Source organism: Ostrinia furnacalis, unplaced genomic scaffold, assembly GCF_004193835.3.
Source record: "Ostrinia furnacalis isolate ACB-3 unplaced genomic scaffold, ASM419383v2 OfSCF4915, whole genome shotgun sequence".
Taxonomy (NCBI): Eukaryota; Metazoa; Arthropoda; class Insecta; order Lepidoptera; family Crambidae; genus Ostrinia; species Ostrinia furnacalis.
This window is the reverse complement of record NW_021135154.1, coordinates 85,178-98,576: the sequence shown is the minus strand read 5'-3', so window position 1 is coordinate 98,576 and position 13,399 is coordinate 85,178. Positions and strand designations below refer to the sequence as shown.

At 39.4% G+C, this 13,399-nt stretch overlaps 3 protein-coding genes across 3 annotated transcripts; 2 read left to right on the top strand and 1 right to left on the bottom strand.

The window, feature by feature from the left end:
* Window positions 1-222: 222 nt before the first annotated feature.
* Window positions 223-2,058, top strand: LOC114360241 (uncharacterized). The gene is made up of 2 exons (XM_028314860.1): window positions 223-902; window positions 1,233-2,058. The coding sequence occupies exons 1-2, from the start codon at window positions 223-225 to the stop codon at window positions 2,056-2,058; spliced, it is 1,506 nt and encodes a 501-aa protein (XP_028170661.1).
* A 342-nt stretch (window positions 2,059-2,400) lies between these two features.
* LOC114360240 (ERC protein 2) lies at window positions 2,401-3,962 on the bottom strand. The gene is made up of 3 exons (XM_028314859.1): window positions 3,958-3,962; window positions 3,249-3,861; window positions 2,401-2,466 (listed from the first exon to the last, which is right to left on the bottom strand). The coding sequence occupies exons 1-3, from the start codon at window positions 3,960-3,962 to the stop codon at window positions 2,401-2,403; spliced, it is 684 nt and encodes a 227-aa protein (XP_028170660.1).
* A 7,815-nt stretch (window positions 3,963-11,777) lies between these two features.
* On the top strand, window positions 11,778-12,963 carry mRpS16 (mitochondrial ribosomal protein S16). Its single transcript, XM_028314823.1, has 3 exons — window positions 11,778-11,981; window positions 12,066-12,225; window positions 12,775-12,963. The coding sequence occupies exons 1-3, from the start codon at window positions 11,865-11,867 to the stop codon at window positions 12,897-12,899; spliced, it is 402 nt and encodes a 133-aa protein (XP_028170624.1). The 5' UTR covers window positions 11,778-11,864; the 3' UTR covers window positions 12,900-12,963.
* The last annotated feature ends 436 nt before the right edge of the window (window positions 12,964-13,399 follow it).

Here is a 13,399-nt window from a genome sequence, read left to right as displayed (position 1 = left end):
CATATTGAAACTGTCAATGTGCCAAACTTATTCTTCAGTTAAAAGTTATCTGACGATTCAAAAATCAGCCCTTAATGTATTCTGTCGAGAACACTGAGAATATTCCCGGGAGCGTTCTCGGTTCTCGAGAATATTCTCACTGGGAATATTGCCGGGAACGAGAACTTTCTCAGCGGCACATCTCTACCTAAGACTGTGAAGGAACTTCGACGCTTTCTAGGAATGTTGAATTTTTACCGTCGCTTCATTCCCAATGCAGCTCGTTTTCAAGCACCGTTGAACGCCTTACTCGCTGGTCCGAAGGTCAAAGGCGCACACCCTGTCGAGTGGACACCCGAGCTGCAAGAGGCTTTCAAGTACTGCAAGTCTTCACTCTCTCAAGCCGCACTCCTTGCTCATCCCAATCCTACAGCTGATCTCGCAATAGTGACCGACGCTTCAGAGTCGGCTATTGGAGCAGTTCTGCAGCAACGTGCTGGAAAGGGTTGGCAGCCTCTGGCTTTCTACTCGCACAAGCTAAGTCCTTCACAGACAAAGTATAGCCCTTACGACCGTGAGTTGCTAGCTGTTTACGAGGCAATCAAATACTTTCGGCACATGGTTGAGGCCCGAGCGTTTTCAGTGTTCACCGACCACAAGCCGCTAACCTTTGCCTTTTCTCAAGCCAAAGATAAGTGCTCACCTAGGCAATTTCGGCACTTGGATTTTATTGCGCAGTTCACTACTGATCTTCGATATATTCCTGGCCCTGAAAACGTTGTCGCTGATGCCCTCTCCCGAGTTGAAGAAATTACATTATCTTTGGATTACCAGAAACTTGCGCAGTCTCAGGAGAATGACCCTGAACTGCAAGATCTGCTGCTTCACGGTTCTTCCCTCAAGCTTCAAAAGATACCGACCACGTACAGTGACATACCTGTTTACTGCGACACTTCTATGACTGTTCCACGTCCATTTATCACTCCTTACTTCCGAAGACAAGTTTTTGACATGCTGCACAATCTTCATCACCCCGGAAGTTCAGCTACGGTGCGACTGGTCTCTCAACGCTTTGTTTGGCCAGGGATTCGCAAAGATTGTAGAGAGTGGGCTAGGCAATGCATCAGCTGCCAAAAAAGTAAAGTATCACGTCATACTCATTCGCCACTTTCTTCATTTCCCACACCATCTTCACGATTCACTCATATTCATCTCGACATTATTGGGCCGTTGCCTCCATCCTCTGGTTTCAGGTACTGCCTTACTGTCATCGACAGATTTACCCGATGGCCTGAGGCATATCCACTTCAGGACATCACTGCGGAGAGCTGCGCTGCCGCCCTCGTGTCGGGTTGGATTGCCAGGTTTGGCTGTCCCGAGCGAATAACCACTGATCGCGGCCGTCAATTTGAGTGCCACCTCTTCGAGGCCCTTGCTGCCATGGTTGGTGCGCACCACTTCCGCACGACCGCCTACCACCCTGCGGCGAACGGCATCGTCGAGCGTCTACATCGACAACTCAAGGCGGCGATCATGTGCCATGCTCCTTCGCAGTGGCATGAAGCTCTTCCGTTGGTCTTGCTTGGCATGCGCAGCGCTTTTAAAGAGGATCTTCAATCATCCCCTGCTGAGTTGGTGTATGGCGAAACTCTTCGCCTCCCAGGTCAGTTCCTGAGTCCGAGGGATGATTACAAAACTGCCGATGTCACGCAGTACGCAACCCGGCTTCGCGCGTACATGGCCAAGCTCACCCCTCGGCCAACTTCATGGCATGTCACTTCATCGTTTTATGTTCCACGGGATCTTCAGTCCAGTTCGCATGTTTTCGTCCGGCAAGATCGCCTCAGAACATCATTGGAGCCTCCATATGCTGGTCCATTCAGAGTGATCAAGAGACAACCAAAGTTTTATACTTTGGACATAAACACAAAGGAGGTGAACGTCTCTATAGACAGGCTTAAGCCAGCATATGCAACACATGATTCAAGAGAGGCAGAGTTTCCAGTCGTCAATGAAGAAAATGTCAGGCAGACCTCCAGCGGCAGAATAGTGAGGTATCCTGACTTCTACCGACCGTAGTTACGGTCTGGCGGGGGAGTACTGTGGCGTTCTATGTACGCCACAATCCGGACTCATTGGTCCGCCCGCGGCGCTCCGTGCCGCGCTCTCCTGGCCGGCAATGAAAAAAGAAGAATTTATGTTGTCACTTTTGACACTTCCCTGCGACTTGCGCCTTTGATTTTGTTCGAATTGATAATTTTATTTCTTTTATGTTTTTTGTATATTTTTAGTCAATTGTAAATATATTTGTTTATTCAAAGCCGCTTATAATTTGCTGAACATCTACCTCCGATAAATTAATGTGAGGAGACGTTCGATTCGTCTCCCACAAACCCAATAAGAACCTACAATTTACGAGTCTCAGCACATTCTTAGCATTGCTGGCCATACTTTGTCCAGCAGTATCAGCAGACTTGGAATTTCTGACTGTGTAATATCACCATATTTTATTTTAGTCACACACATATCGCATTCTATTCTCTCCACAATCACACCCTACTTGCATATTAGAAAATTCCTTTGTAATCGAATTCAGACATGTCTCTGACTTCCAAACGAACGTGGGTATCTAGACCTACATAATTTCTGCCTGAACAGCTCTATTATCCAATTTAGGCTTATGCAACTATAATCAATGTGGATTACCTATCTGTTTTACTTTAAGTAGGGAAAGGTTTGCTCGGCCTATCGTGTCTCTAGGTATCTATAATACTTAGTAGCCAGCCTTCATAGTGATCTTGCACGTTTACTAGTCGCCTGAGGGTTCATAGTGTACCTATAAACCATTGATTAACATGGCTAGTTCACATTCAATATGGAAATAAGTCTTATGTCAGCTTACAGTCATAATTTTCAGTGATTCTTATAAAAAATACTATGCTTTCTTTATTTCCCATTTCTTAACGCACAATACCACAGACTTACGCTTTCCGCATTATGATGAACATTGATGTAAATCATTCAATAGACTTCCGCAATAGGACTCCGCCTGAAAAGGCTCGCCGTCCTTTTCCGGTCCTCGCGACATGAAAGGGACGACAGTACTTTTCAGCTGTCAAATTGCAACTTCAGCTTGAATCGACGTAGAGTCTCTAGTCTGCTACAACTTTATAGGGTAGTTGCGTTATTGGATAGACTTTGAGTAGTGATGTTGAATCGAATTCATGTATCGATAGTTTTCAAGTAAAAGATCTTAAGCTACAACTAACCTGGTTTTCCTGGTTGAGCAGTTTGAGCTGGTCGTTGATGAGGCTGTACTTCGCGCTCTCCTCTTTCCTCAGCGCCCTCTCCTTCTTCAGCTCTGGGCTCCAGAAGGTCTTTATGCTGTGCATACTGGAGCCCAGTTTCTGGTTGGTCAGTTCCAGTTCTTTCTTAAGGTTTCCCAGCTCCCGTTGAAGGTCGGAGTTCTGGGACTGGAGTTCGCCCAGGAAGAGGGGTGGTGGTTCTCGCCTGTAATAGTCATCTTCGGGGGGCGGGGGCGGGGCGTAGGAGCGGTCGTAGTCTCGCTCCAGGGACTGGTAGCGGAGCGGGCGCGGCCGGGCGCGGTGGTGGGCGCCGGCGGAGGCGGAACGGCCGCGCTCGTCGGGCGCCGGCGACGGCTCGTCGTCCCGCGTGAGGTACGGGGACCGCCGCGAGGGGCTGCGGTCCACCTGCGGCAGGCGGCCGCGGGCGCCGGACCAGTCCTGCCGGCGCCACTCCTCGCGCTCCCGGCACGGCGGCCGCTCATCCTCTCCGGCGTACTCGCGCAGATACAGCTTGGTCGATTCGCGCGTCACTGTGGTCTCATGATGGCGTGCGGTCCAGTGCGAGGGCACGCGAGCACTGAGCGGACGCCCGTGGCATCGATCAACACGCCTCGCGCATGCGCCACTGAACCGCTCAGCGCTTGCAGCGCTTGACTAACAAGTAACAACTAACCGCATAATTCGATTTATTACAACGTCTCATAACGCAATCGGTTTAGCTCAATTAACAAATATTTTGAGCGATCTGCTAATATGGTTAATCAACGTGATTGAAATTCAGCGAGGTTTTATTACGCGCGTTAAACAGATTCATTACCTATTTGAATACTAGATGATTACGAACAGTATAGACAAGACACGACCTCACATTTGTTACTGGAAGTAAAGTACATAGTACCAATGATCACCAGTAAATAAATTAATCGAACTTGCTAGTGCGTTCCTCGTCTAAAGCACTTCTTACTATTTGAACCTTCTAATACATTAATTCAAAATCAATTCTTCCACATTCATGAATAATAAACCTATAGTAAATTTTCTGTTTACTAATATTGTTTTACTACTTCTCAAATCCAGTGTACAAATACCTAAAACCCGTGAGAGTTCAGGAAGGTACATTAGCCTATTAACCCTCCCAATATATTACGAAAGCACGGCGTTCAATGTTCTCGAAATTAATAAACTTCGTCCAAAAATAAAGCCATAGAAAATAGGTCAGACGTCCCACTTATAACTGGCCATAAATAGAAAAAAAGCATCGGAACTTTATGAAGTTTATAGTTGTTAATTACGGCGGTCCCATAAAAGAGGCTGCTAGCTATTTATAGCTATCCTTCCAGCCAGCAGCAATTTCTTGATTCCAGAAGCGCTTGCTTGAAGCGGGAGTCGCAAGACACCTCTTATCCCGTGACCTAGTTGTATAATTTGTCCTTCTCCCACTCCGCGTTGGTGTATTCAGCCGTCCTTGTCTATAGTAAGGTCGAGTAATGTCGGTCAGAGACGCTGGTAGTGATCGGGGAGAGCATAGTGAGGGGAAACGGAAAATTGTCGACAATTTTCCTTTGTCGATGAAAGTCGACCAGGAACAGCAATTACAGTGACAGATGTATTGCCATTTCTTAGGTTTCCTAGGTGAAAAATTGATTTTTAATTCCTACCCAATTTAAAACTATTGTGTAACACTCCACTTCACTCACCACTCTTTTTTACGATTTTGATCCCATTGCACGGCTAGATCCTTAGAGCACATGAAAAATTTCCATTTACTTAATACATTAATTACAGTTCTGGGATTAGTTATGCAAGAGATGCCACGGGAATAGGCAAGTGCATATCGACAGTTGATAAAATTCCATCGCCCCCCCTCACTAACGAGTTCGGGCGATGAATGAAAAGCGGATTCGCTAACGGTGAAGCGAGTAAAAAATTACACCGAGTTGTAGATGGCGCCACTGCGCGAATTGGGTTCACTCAAACCACCGTAGAGTTATGCGGCCCTGGTACATGTAGGCATTAAAAAAAACTCGTCGCCGGCAAAATTACGGCCTAATCGATACCTTTTGTTTGTTACGTAATGTGCGTTAGGTTAAAATGATGGATTGTACGATCGATTCGACGCTTTGAGTCGTTGTACTTATGAGCTATTTTTAGAATCGACGATTCGTCTTTGGAACAACATAGAAATACAGCAGCAGAAAACGATATTAAATAAAATATCAGGAAATAATAATAAACTTCTTAAGGTTTTCAAAAATCAAAACTTTTTGCTCAAGACCCTACTCCAAACTTACTACGACTCTACGGACTACGAGATAAGACTACGACGCTAGTTGAAAATCGCATAATTTTATTTGTAGCCCGTAGCGCCTTTCGTAGCAACAGACGTTTCGTATTGATGTAAATTGACCGTCGATTTTAAATCTAAGTAGATAAAGTCTAGTCCCAATCGATTTTGTCTAGCCAAGATTTGAATTAGGTACAGAAATGTAGGGATTATGTCTTCGTGAGATCTTTACCAAATAAGTTATGAAACTTTCGAATTTTTGTATTTGTGATTTGAATAAGGTTCTGAAATAAAACGGTCTTTGTAATTTAGGGAGAGAAACAGTCTAGACAGACAGTGAGCCATTCTACGTGTAGGTAGGTAGGTACTACATTGATAATTAAATCAGGAGGGGGTCACTTATAAAAAAAATATTGTTACATACACCGTGGAAACCATACATAAGTGTCACTCGATTATTTTTAAAATAATCAAGATATCGTAAAACTATTTACTGATCCTAAAAGTGCTTCACGAGCTCTATCAAATAGTATCAATAAATAGGTTACAGAGAGTAAACTGGATCTATCCGAAAATTAAATGTTTCCATCTTCCTTATAAAATATTTAGTAAGTACTAGTTACCACAGATAAGACACTCATCTCTTGATAATATTAGAGCAAGTAAAGCCTAAAACTAATGTTTTCCATGAATAATTTTTACTTTAAGTTATTAAAAACTTCCTGCCCCTTACAACCAAACTGTGGAATGGAATGTCGTCTGCGGTGTTACCGGACCGATACGACCTGCAAGCTTTCAAGAAGAGAGCGTATCTTCACCTTAAAGGCCGGCAACGCACCTGTAACGCCCCTGGGACTGCGGGTGTTTAATCTATGTGGACTGCAGGTGCGAAGCAGTGGCGGGGCAAGACCTAAATTTGATGTGGGCAAGACAGATTTCGCGAGGCCTTGTTCTGTGGTTGTTGTGGGTGTTTTTAAAGNCAACTTCATTTAAGTGATTCCATAGTTTTGCTCGCGAGTGTAGTACATTTCAACTGCCGTTTATTATTTTCCGAGAGTTGACCAACTACCTAGAAAATTGATCAACTTACGAGTCTTGTTATTTTCCGGTGACAACACCAACCAATCAATTCAACGCTATGCGTTCGATTTGCAGCTTCACTTGCTTAGTATCGTGCCAATAGTTTCCAAGCAAAACCTCGAACGGACAGACAGACAGACATGACGAAACTATAAGGGTTCCTTGTCAGGACTACGGAACCCTAAAAAAGGCAAATCATGTACTTACATACGTATTACAGAATGGTAAACATTCAAATTATATTATTTTAAAATAGGGTCTTAATATCAAATATTTGCTTTTGATTCCGTCGCGCTAGGTATCGGTTACCAAGGCCCGATTTCAGAGAAATTATAAATAGTGTCAACAACTTTCCATAAAAGTTTATCGACTACGAAATAGGTAGTTGTAAAGATTGTATGAACTCCGTGACCAACATTGACTGACATTTTAATAAATCCGAAAAAGTTTAAAGTTGTGATTCTTTCACAATATAATGTTTTCAACATCACGAAACTTCTGATGTTGAAAACATTTCTGTCACTGAATGGGTTTCAAATATAGACCAAAACTAAAAAGCCGGTGAAGTTATTTTTGAAATCCATCAAGAACTGGCTGAGAAATTAATTATTGAAATTAGAGTTGGATGACTTTGAAATAAAACGTTACACGATACATTTTATTTCTCTACACTAATGAATATATAATCATGTGTGGCATTATATTGCTTTTGCATATCTGTAGCTTACAGTAGAGATCATCATAACATTCAAATTCTTGTGTGTTTGTTCAGTGGCGGGGCAAGACCTAAATTTGATGTGGGCAAGACAGATTTCGCGAGGCCTTGTTATGTGGTTGTTGTGGGTGTTTTTAAAGGAATATTGCGCCAAAGAATAATGTTCGTCACTTAAAACCGTGTTGTTGCTTAATTTTGTGTCTGATTATGGCTGAATTTGTTTGGAAAAAAATATATTTTTTAACAACATTGTTTAGCTATCAAGAATTTATATTTAATAAGTCCATGTTTGCATTTATTGTCGTATTGTGATATTGTCATCTCCACCTTGTATACATTCTTTCAAAATTTTTGATGCGCGAGGTCCCTTGTTCCGCAAGGCCGTAGGCGGTGGCCCACGTCGCCTACGCCTTACGCCGCCACTGTTTTGTTCTATAACAGTATGCTCTGTAATGACCAATAAATGTGGAACATGATGGTGGGTCGAAGTCAATGACTGCTAATACTTTGTATGATTGGCCGTTTAATTCTATATTGATTGGTATATCGTTGAGATTAACATAAATATCATGAAGCTCAAAAAAAAGTAAATGTTTTAAATCATATTTGACACAAAGAGGACACAAAGAGCAAACAGGACACAAAGATGCATTGTCATTTTTTATGCAAGCTGTTGCAGAATCTTCCAAAAAATGTATACCCTTTTGTGTTATGATGTCGATGTTTAATGGTATATAATCAAATTTCTTTTGCTTCAAATGATTTGAGCATGCGATATTTGAGCAACAGCTTTGTCGGGTGGAAGAAAAGTAAATGTTGCTCGTGAATATAATTTTGTTGTGATTTATTAAAAACTTCAGTCAGTAGTTGGTCACGAAGTTCATACAATCTTTTGCTACTTTTTTTTGTGGTTGATAAAACTTTGAGGAAAGTTGTTGTGTCATCGTTAACACTATTTATAATTTCTCTGATATCAGGCCTATCATGATATGCAACACCGAATGCTTGCGCAACGGAATCAAAAGCACATGTATTTGTTATTAGAACCCTATTTGGAAGTAAAATAGAATTTGAAATATTACCATTTTGCAATATGTATATAGTTTGTTTTGCTGTGTTTTTTTTGCTCTAGGAGTGGGTAATGAAAGTCCGCGCCAGTTTTCAATTTCTATTGGTTTATTTTGAAAAATTGATTGATTATCAAAATCTGCTGAATCAGTTAGCCATTCAAATTCTTTTTTTTCTATTGATTTTGACGCTAAAGATACATTTGATTTTGCTGAGAAAATATTTCCTCGTTCGTTTTTTTTTAATAATTTTTGTGGGGGATTCTCAAAATTGTTATCATTGGCTTTTCGTTTCAATGTTTTATTACTTTCAGTTAGTTTCAAGGCCTGTTCTTCTTTTTGTTGTTTTGCTGTCTCATGTAACATTTGACTTGAGCTCAATTTAACGGCTCCGTTAATAAAACTATAATGTTGTACAAGAAATTCATCTATACGAACGCGTTCAAGTTTGGTATCAAAATATATAGTTTTAATGTCCTTAAAGTGATTTTCTACATTTGAGCTGCTGGCATACTCTTTGGCTCCAGGAAAATTATTTGTCATAATATTACCCCACATAGGCAATTTTTTTTAAAGTCTTTTCAGAGTTTTGTTAATTTCAGGTAAATACAAATCATTTTTCATATGGGAAGGTTCAATTAACTGTAAATATAATAGTTCTGTAGTCATAATGTCGTCATAGTATTGAATCAAAGGCATAGGTTTATCTTGCTCAATTTCGTCATCTTCTGTAACGAATTCATCTTTTTCGGAGCTATCCTCAATGCCATTAATTTCTACCGTGTCTCTCATAATATCATGTGTTTTGATTTTGTCGCTCAAACGCGTAAATGCTTTTTCACACTTCGATTCCGTATTATCGAGATCGGCATTGACGTATTCATGGAGAGATAGTGTAATTATGTCTTTAATTATAAGTTTGACTTCATCGTACGACCGTGTTTGTAGGATCAATTTGATACAATTAATATAAAAGAATTTGCATTTTTCGGAAGTCTTGTCTGGTAATTTTTTGCAGTTCAATAACTTTCTTATAAGACGTAATATCAAGCTAAAATTAACAGGATAGCTTATTCAAGGAACATTTTAATTTGTCCATTGTATGTCATGTTCCCTTGTTTTGTGGGAATTACGTAATTCGGTCACGAAAGTAAGACTGTTAAATTAAATTAAATTTCTTGAAATCTCTCTTTTGCGCAAAGCCACATCATATTTTTAGCCATAGCACGTCCAGTTGAACATAGGCCTCCCCCAATGATTTCTTCCACAATGGCCGGTTGGTTGCAGCATGCATCCAGCGTATTCCCGTTACTTTTATGAGGTCGTGAGTGCATTACCGCAGCAAAATTTTTATAAATGTTGTGCTTTACAGAGTCGAAAGTATAGCAGATAATTAGTCCATCGTGAGCAGAAATTTGTCCACTAATAGCAAAATTCGTTCAAATTATAGTTTTAAAGTTATTAGGAAAAAACAGATTTTTTTTTTAAAGTTGTTCTATCCCGGAACCAAATACATGGATAGATAGCTTTTGTTGCGTAGTAATTTGTCCACGAATAGCAGAATTTGTTCGTGTTCCGGTTCTCAAGTTATTCAGAATTTTGCTGGGGTAATGTTTTGTGATGTCCCAGATCTCGTAAATGGCTCAACGCAGAAGTTTGAAAAAAATACCAATGATAGACCTTGATATGTCCAAATTAGTTCAAGCATTAGTCATTGATTTGAATAATAAACACCAGTGTAATTAAATGATTTCGAAAATCAGATAAAACGGATTTGTGAGTAAACCAGTACTGTTACAATCGAATAAAAAGGTGTAGCGGTATCCTTCCGTTTGGCCAAATTACTTTTCGCCAAATTTCACTTCGCAAACAACTTATCGCCAAAGTTTCATTTCCCAAATGAACTTTTAGCAAATGTACTTTTCGCAACTAATTCATTTGGTCAAAATATCATTTGGTCAAATTTTACTTGGCAAATGTTTATATAGCAAATGTTTTATTTTGCCAAATATTATATCCCAAATAATTTATTTGGTCAAATTGACACTTCACATGCTTACCCACCGTTACCCACAAATTAAAGCACAAGGCAAATGATCATGGTTTTCACAAGAATTTTATGTTAAACAAAGAGATTGCAGAAAATAGTATGGATGCGAAAGTAGGTTTTGCAGAAAATAGTAGGTTAGGTTAGGTTAGAACAGTGACCCTTAACGCGCGAAGGCGAGCGAAGCGTGCCGCGGCAGCGGCCGCCGAGCGCTAGAATCACCTCTATTGTTAATTAATCATTTAGTTTCGATAAAAATAATGAAATATGAAAATAAATTTAGAACAAATTTTATATTAACTACCCACTAAACAAAATAATAACCACAAGCTAATTTGTATTCCATTCTATGCACCAAAATAATTATTTTGTAAATAGTTTATCGTGAAATATTTTTGCCAAATGAAACATTTGGCAAAACATACTTTGCCAAACAATAATTTGCTAAACAATAATATGCCAAAAAAGACATTTGCGAATTAAAAGTTTGCAATAAGTTGTTTTGCCAAATGAGAATTTGCCAAACTGCGTAAAAATGAACAGAAAAAGATAGAAACAAGACAACTTGTTCACAAATGCAGACGTAGGCATCATCAGTGACTAAATGTTTTGTTGGTGATGTGTATTTGATGCCTCCAACTGCATTTGTGAACACTAAGTTGTCTTGTTTCTATCTCTTCTCTTCGTTTTGTTAATGAATACTCGAATGCAACCTCTACTTACATCAGGTTTCAATGTTAAAATTGTCAAGTTACAATAATATTACTGTCGTGTTTATTCTTAAATGTACCTTACAACATACATGACATTCCATACTGTGAAATTTCAACATTGTAAGGTGCAGTCAAGCTCGTTTTTTTAATGTAAGGACATGCTATCTTTTAAACTACCCATTTTTCGAAAATTTGGCGTTTATATTATGAAAGAACAGAAAATTCTAAGAAACTTTGCCATAGAAACTATTTAAATCGTAACATCACATTAAAAGATATTGAGGTATAAAGAAAAAAAAAATCGTTTTTTGGCTCTCCTGAAAAGTCGTGTTTTGTCCCTTACAGTAATTGATATTTCCACTATCGATAAAATATCAGGAACTCAAAAGTTTTTAGGAGGTAGGGTATGATACTTATTGGCAATTTAACTGGATATTTTCAAAACAAACTCGAAATTAGTATGCAAAGGTTATAGTCACAGATTGTGGTTACAATGGTAGGCCATGGTGGTAGGTGACGAATTTTTTTAAAAATTATTATAAGCCATAACTTCATTAATTTCTAAACGTTTATTCATCTGTCAACTGTTTAGCTAGCTGTCAAAAAAGTGAGGTTATCTTTCGTGCAGTTATTTTTCTTGGTTATTTTCGGTAAATTCGTAAATAAAATCTAAAATGTCGCTGCCACCAGCAAGCGGCACGGGTAGATTTTTCGCAAAAGCTGCGAAATCTATACGTTTGATCCGTCAAGGATGTACTAATAGGCCTTTTTTTCATATATCTGTAACTCAGGTAAGTTTGACTTGGATTTTTAGTACAGCTCGTTTATATTTGTTTCTGATTACTTTATATTTCTAAATTAAACCTAATTTACAGCGAAAAAGACTGAACAGCCAGCCAGTGATCGAACAGCTGGGTTCATACGATCCTATGGCAAACATAAACAACGAAAAGTTGGTTGCTCTCAATCTTGAAAGAATGAAATACTGGCTCGGAAAAGGTGCTCATGTTTCCCCACCAGTGGCTGAAATACTTGGTATGTTGTGTACAATTACCTTGAATTGTTTTTTAAATATTTAAACAGTCTCAGCTTTAATTTAATTTAACTCTTTAAATTTCACAATTTGTGTACATTTACCATAACTTCATAAAAACAGACCTTATATTGCTACATATCGCTACATATCTTCAAGCTTAATTGAGTCAAAATTAATTGCAAATATAAAATTAAATGCTATTATGAGAGTAACATAAAATGTTTTTGAAAAATATAACACACCTATAGTCTGGTCCGTGAGCACGTAGAATTTTGTCCAATGACCCCTAGCTACCCATCCTTATCGCTCGCGCGTAAATTTTATGTTGCTATCGCGCTTGTACACTCACTGCGGGTGCCAGTCGCACAGTTGCGATAGCAATATAATTACGCGCGAGCGATAAGGATGGGTAGCTAGGGGTCATTGGACAAAATTCTACGTGCTCACGGACCGGGCTTTACTGATTATTATGAAAATAAAGTAGTAATCACAGCCAGTATGATAAAACATCTCAAAAATAGTCTAATAGTAGTTTCTTCAATTTCCAGGTTTATCTGGCTTCTTCCCCATCCATCCGCGGACATACATGACGGCGTGGAGAAACAGACGAACGGAGAGAGAAAACTTGGCAAAACAATTAGAAGCCGAGAAAGCCAAGGAAGCGGCAGCCTGATGTTACCATAGTCTAGTTCTTGTATAGTGTATTGTTAGTTTAATAAATATTTCTAAACATGAGAGCTTTTATTTTCTGATCTTTGACCAAAGGTTAGTCCAATAACAAACATAAAAAAAAATTCAAAGCACCAGTTATTGTTATGGTTAAAATAAGATGGTGCAACTCAGCCCGAGTCACTAATGTAACAACTTCAGTCTTTCTAGGCTACACAGACTAGGCTTTCTTATCCCTCAGCTAGGTACCTATATCAATATAAATTATTGATACAATTCTTGCATTAGCCTCATTTCAAGAAAATAATACTCTATTCTATTTTATAGGAAGAACACATTAGGTGCACTCTATAAAATCCCCCTTATTCCACATTTCCGCACTGGCAGGGTTACTGGGATTTTTTCTTCAATTGTAGCAACCGGTAGGGATGGAATCTTTTGCTCCATATATCTCCACCGATTTGCATTAAAAATCCTAGTATCCCACCAGTGGGGATACAATGT

What these genes read in the sequence shown, in the direction of transcription:
- LOC114360240 (XM_028314859.1), bottom strand. An exon ending in TGCTCAACCAGGAAAACCAG is followed by an intron (nt 2,467 to 3,248) that starts GTTAGTTGTAGC and finishes GATATTACACAG; the next exon opens with TCAGAAATTCCAAGTCTGCT.
- LOC114360241 (XM_028314860.1), top strand. Translation starts at nt 223, where the DNA reads ATGTTGAATTTTTACCGTCGCTTCATTCCCAATGCAGCTCGTTTTCAA. An exon ending in CTTCAAAAGATACCGACCAC is followed by an intron (nt 903 to 1,232) that starts GTACAGTGACAT and finishes CTCTGGTTTCAG; the next exon opens with GTACTGCCTTACTGTCATCG.
- mRpS16 (XM_028314823.1), top strand. Translation starts at nt 11,865, where the DNA reads ATGTCGCTGCCACCAGCAAGCGGCACGGGTAGATTTTTCGCAAAAGCT. An exon ending in TTCATATATCTGTAACTCAG is followed by an intron (nt 11,982 to 12,065) that starts GTAAGTTTGACT and finishes CCTAATTTACAG; the next exon opens with CGAAAAAGACTGAACAGCCA. An exon ending in ACCAGTGGCTGAAATACTTG is followed by an intron (nt 12,226 to 12,774) that starts GTATGTTGTGTA and finishes TTCAATTTCCAG; the next exon opens with GTTTATCTGGCTTCTTCCCC.